The 6,224-nt window shown below is 29.6% G+C and overlaps 1 protein-coding gene across 1 annotated transcript in view; it reads right to left on the bottom strand.

Annotated features, from left to right (window-relative positions):
* LOC106459696 (dnaJ homolog subfamily C member 16-like) overlaps positions 1-6,224 on the bottom strand; it is a 33,987-nt gene that overhangs the window by 21,981 nt on the left and 5,782 nt on the right. Inside the window, exons 2-4 of the mRNA XM_013919343.2 lie at positions 5,024-5,090; positions 1,987-2,192; positions 131-264 (exon numbers count right to left, since the gene is read on the bottom strand). Of these exons, the coding sequence (XP_013774797.1) occupies positions 131-264; positions 1,987-2,192; positions 5,024-5,090 (407 nt within the window). The remainder of the gene's footprint in view (positions 1-130; positions 265-1,986; positions 2,193-5,023; positions 5,091-6,224) is intronic.

Genomic DNA, 6,224 nt, shown 5'->3' with positions numbered 1-6,224 from the left:
GTACAAATAAATGTAAAATGAAGCCCTCTAGTACAAAAATTTTACAGTAAAATAAACTCATGGTTATGTCAAATAAATGTAAAATGAAGCCCTCTGTCAAAGTTATATCCTATTTTTTTTATTTACATACCTATTGGTTCTAGTTCTGATGCTACCTTTTGCCAGACAGGTTCAACATGAATACAAGGTAAACAAAGATCACTATAGAAGAGGATCAGATATGGTTTTCTCACACTTCCTGGAATTATGTGGTTTTCATATGTCCTAAAATAATTGTCCAGAATTAAAGTTACACAACTATGTAAAATCATATTAACCACAGTATTTTCATAGCATACTTTTCCTATTATAAGTGTTTATCTTCATAATTTAGATTGTTTCATATAAATTATTAAAGAAGTTGAAAATTAACATGATATCAAAAAAGAACATTACATTTGTTATCAATGAAAAAAGTTTATTATGATTTAATGTTCTTATCCCACAAAAAAACCTTTCAGATTAAAGTACTAAGTAAGTACTTTATAATATAATAGGAATTGCTGCAGTGATCTTGTAAAACTTGTATATATTTTTATCCGCTATCCTTATACTAGAAACAATTTCTGTATATTCTTCTCTACAACATAGGATACAGATATTTTAGGCACCACACTGCAATGACAGTTTTTAATTCAATTTAATTCTATCATATTTTGCCAGTTACTTAACCCTATGTTTATCCTGATCTTGTACAAAGTGACATTCAAAATGGTATCATGAATTTGATGTCAGAGTCATCCAGTGCTTGAGTTGTAAAAAATTAACAAGTGGAATGGTCAGGTTTGATATCCAATTTTTGAACAGCAGTCCCATGCTGCACAAATCTGCTTGAGTAATTTAACAACAGGAATGATTTGATAAAAAGAGTTAGCAACTGGAATGGCATTCCAGTTAGTCCCGCCTCAAATCAAGCATTGGATTCATCACCTTTTCAAGTTACCCTACAGTGCTAATTTCACAACAGTTCTTGTTAGAGTAGAGAAAATATCAGATACAATATAAAGGAATACCATGAAAAAACTTAAGATATGCATTTAGGAAGTTGTAGATGTTCTGCAAGTAAAAGTAACTAAGTGTATGATGGACAAAAGTATTTTTATTTTTCACACGAACATCACCTTGCGTTTGACTTGTCAGAGTCTGAGTCAGACTGACTTCATTTCACAGTCATACCTTTTGAGATCAGCAAAAAATGTTCCAAATTTTGTGAAGATATATATCATAAATTCAGATTATAATGTAAGACCCCATGCACATTCAGTTAAAGATTTTTTTCAATGGCATTTAAACAGAAACTTACTATTGTTACAAGCTAACAGAGAAAATAATGATAAAAATTATTTTGTTAAGAACTGTAAAAGTCAGATATGGTGTTTCAGTGATTATTTTTTATATATTTTTAACATATGGCTGATAAAAAGATAAAAACTTGCTTTTAAAATCTTATTTATCAGTATTATAAATTATCAAAAAGAACCTAAAAACACATATAAATAATATTATCACTTCATTCACGATAAAATCAGCAGAATCAAAAACTGTAGAACTATCAATAAACAATAATAAAAATGAGTTTTCTACTATTGATGGAAACATGGTATAGCAGTAGGTATTAATATTTTTCATATACAGTACTGTATTCAAATACTACATATGAACCAACAGCCATCTACGAGTTGGCAAAACAAAAATTTATAAGCATAATAAAGTGATTTATTTTTGTCGGAACGTACTACATGTTTTGCCAAAACATTTGTCTTTATTTTTCAACTTATTATTATATTAGCATAATGTGCTTCCATACTCAAGTATCCATGAATTAAATAAACTAATTTAAGAGACCACTTTAGTTTTGAAAATTACCTATGTAGAACAAACAAACCAATAAATATTTTTCTTTAAAAAATACTGAAAAATCAAGAAATTACTCAGATGCTGTTTTACCTTGAAGTGATTGTGTATTTATGATAAACTGATCCTTGATTAAAAGAAAACTGAAACTTAAATCCTCCATGATTAAAAAAGGAGTCAAAAGGATCAAATTCAAATCTTCTAAATCCACTATAGTCAGGTTGCTGTCTAAAGTTTGGACTGTCTTCAACAGTTCCATGCCGATCGAACTGCTCTTTTCTTTGAGGATCCATGAGCAGCTGAAATCAATAAAAAACATTCACCACTCAAAATGGTTGTACAAGAAAGTTAATTAGAAAATTTGGTAAGATACAGAAAATCCATCTGATGTTACTACTTGTCCATTTTGTAGTAATCTAAAAACATTAAATTTCTCAGTATTAATCAGCGAGCATGAAAATAAAAGTTTATCATTGTGTCTATTCTGGGCAAATCCTCTGATTATTGTTCCACATGCAAGTCTCCTATATGTTGTGGAAGAGCTTTTCCACGAGGGTTCTTAAAATTATTCATAATAATATTCTTAATAACATTTACAAAATATTGAAATCTAAGTTTGAATTTATGACTTCCTCCTTTTGATATAACAGAAGATGGCAGTAGAATTCATCAAAAGATACATTGATATGCTCTTTAGTGTAATCAGTTCTTTACAATTACAAACAAAAGACCATTTATGTACCACATTGCTGGTGGGCACACAATGTTGTTGGTTACACAGTGCCTAATAACATACCAGCCATTAAAAAAATTCAAACAAAAATACTGTCAATATTGCAATTAATACCACAAATTATCATGGGGGTTTCCTATGTATTTCACATCGACAATAGTGGTTTTAGCTAATTATTTAGTCAGTTCTTTATACTGTGATGATGTTCCTCACACTTGACTGATTACTGACAGCCAATTTTAACGATGACTAGCTCATATGAAAGTGTTGATTAAGAATATCATATGGACACGAATCCTCAGGATGAAAGTGTTGATTAAGAATATATGGACATGAATCCTCATGATGAAAGTGTTGATTAAGAATATCATAAGGACATGAATCCTCAGGATGAAAGTGTTGAGTAAGAATATCATATGGACATGAATCCTCATGATGAAAGTGTAGATTAAGAATATCATTTGGACATGAATCCTCATGATGAAAGTGTTGATTAAGAATATCATAAGGACATGAATCCTCATGATGAAAGTGTTAATTATGAATATCATATGGACATGAATCCTCAGGATGAAAGTGTTAATTATGAATATCATAAGGACATGAATCCTCAGGATGAAAGTGTTAATTATGAATATCATATGGACATGAATCCTCAGAATGAAAGTGTTGATTAAGAATATCATAAGGACATGAATCCTCATTATGAAAGTATTAATTATGAATATCATATGGACATGAATCCTCAGGATGAAAGTGTTAATTATGAATATCATATGGACATGAATCCTAAGGATGAAAGTGTTAATTATGAATATCATATGGACATGAATCCTCAGAATGAAAGTGTAGATTAAGAAAATCATATGGACATGAATCCTCATGATGAAAGTATAGATTAAGTATATCATATATATGAGAATCCTCAGAATGAAAGTGTAGATTAAGAAAATCATATGGACATGAATCCTCATGATGAAAGTATAGATTAAGTATATCATATATATGAGAATCCTCACGATGAAAGTGTAAGGTAAGACTACTATATACACATGAATCCTCACAATGAAAGTGTATGCTAAGAGTATTAGATATACACAAATATTCATGATAAAAGTATCTTTAAGAACATTATATTTGTATTGAATCTTCATGATGAAAATGTAAATTACGAATGTTATACAAATGTGAATTTTTACAAACGAGTATTGTAACAGGAACACACATAAAATTGCTCAATATGATGCAATATGTACTTCTGCCAGCAGTGAATGGTTTATCACAAGTTAGTAATTTGCTGGTTACTGAAATTCCAACTGAAAACAAACAACAATGACAGCAGCAAGTTTTACTGACAGAAACGATTAGTGGAACAGAAAACAAAGATAACGGACATTTCCTATAAAAAGAAACCTGTGACCAACTACAGATGTTTCAAATTATCTAAATTCATATATTCTGCATCCTCTATAATTTAAGAGCCACAATCAAGAGGGATCGAAATATTACATTCCCACATTCCTGAGGAATTTCATCTTTTTAGTTGGCTTTCCCAATCAGGAATGCACGGTACATCCGTATTCCTTTAGTCATGACCAATGAAAGAGAATATACTGTATGGATTAAATAAAATAACAACTCATGAGAAAATGCAACTTTACTTGAGGGAATCTAATCTTCCTGATAGCTTTACCTAGAGTGAATTTAAAATACTACTTTATTTCTAAAAATTAAACTATCAAAATCAGTATGGTTTGGATCATTCTTTTTTTTCATTACTGTTTAAGAAAGGTTCATTGAAGTAAAAAATCCATACAAACCACTTAATTTCAGAAATTAAAAAAACATTATTTGCCTCTAAACTTGAAAGATTTGGGTATTCTGAATAATTTAACAAGGAAATAAAAAGCACTGCCTGAGGTTTAAAAGAAACATCTTTGTCTAGTCAATGAAAATGACATTCATGTGGATACAAATATTACATTTTAAATTTCTAATTCATCAAAATATCAAACATTTTACTGTAGAATTTACAAATTCAGGATAACAAATTAGAACAAGGTGAAGTTTTGAGTTTACTTACTGATTATAAATTACACCATTAAAGAAGGTTAAAACTTGTGTACTTGAGAATGATCGAAACATTGTACCTGTTCTAAAAAATAATCTTCCTTACTATAAAATTTGTAACTTGTAATAAAATATTGTTGATAATTAAAAATATTTTTAACATTCTGCAAAACATCCCATTATTGAACAAAAAATAGCATTTCAATTAACGGTAGTTAATATATTTTACAAATGCACATTGAAAGTGTCAGGAAATGTAACATGGAAATATATACGAATTCCTGAGGTACAGATAGTGTTAGAGCAACATAGTGACAAAAATCTTACTTGATATGCCTTGTTGATCTCAATAAATTTGGATTCTGCACCTGACTCTCTGTTCTTGTCTGGGTGCCTGAAAATTTTAGAAAATTACATTAAACTGTCGGCAACAAGTGATATTTATAAAGGCTTAACATTTCTCAAATATAAAACAAAAACATATATAGGTTTTCAGATATATTCTAATTTCTTAAAAGTAAAAACTAGATTAACTAAAAATTAAAACATAGGGAAGATAAAACCTAAATCATCTTTAAAAAGAAATGAGCTAAGACTAAATAAACTGAAATTTACTAATACTTGTCTCAGTATTTGATATGGAAATAGTCAGATTAAACAGATACAATTACTTCCTCTAGACCAAACATTTATTCTTTATATTGAAACAAAAGTTTCTGAGTACCAAAACTTTCTTCTGGTCTCTTGTATATTAATTAGTAACAAGAAGTTTTGAGTGACAAGATAAACATCAAACTGAGAATTTTTTTGGAACAGTGGAATAACAAGCACTTTTAATTAAATTCATAGAGAAAGGTTGATCTGTACTGATAAGATTTGATTAAGTCACAGAATGAAGAAAAACATTAACAGAGATTAATAAACTGCTTATTACAGAGGGAAAAAGAATACCTCTAAACTAATAATGTGAATAAAATCTTTACAAGTGAAAGTTTTTCAGTCATTTCAAAGGAAAAATGAAATAAGAATCAAACCAAAACACAGTATCATATTTTCAATAAGTTGAATCAAGCGTTGATAACAAAATGAACAACAAAAACAAGTAAAATTCATATTACATAGAAATACTATAACAATATTACAGATCAGTGCTTATGTCAGGCTTCGACAAATCCTGGGTGCCATGTCACCATGGTGACTAAAAATTTAATTGTGATGCCTAGTATTTTCTCCCATTTTATTCGTACGTAGGGCTTTGCTTAGTAGCACTCAAATCTAGAACAGTTCTGGACTCTTGGAAGTCCAGAACTATTTTCACATTCTTTGAGTCCTAAGTTGAATTTTGGTTCTAGGATTTTAATGGCGGATTTGGCACTTCATGTTTTTTTTTGGGAATGAAGCACTGTGGTTGCACGGCACGTTACTAATTTTGCACCATTTTGTTTTTCTTCTTTCTCTCAATTTAACCAATCAGTGCATGTGTTTAGACTCAGATGGGGCCAAAGGCAGTTAGTTCATGCAACAGTAT

Source organism: Limulus polyphemus, unplaced genomic scaffold, assembly GCF_000517525.1.
Source record: "Limulus polyphemus unplaced genomic scaffold, Limulus_polyphemus-2.1.2 Scaffold649, whole genome shotgun sequence".
In the NCBI taxonomy this organism is placed as follows: Eukaryota; Metazoa; Arthropoda; class Merostomata; order Xiphosura; family Limulidae; genus Limulus; species Limulus polyphemus.
This window is presented reverse-complemented; position numbering and strand designations above follow the sequence as displayed.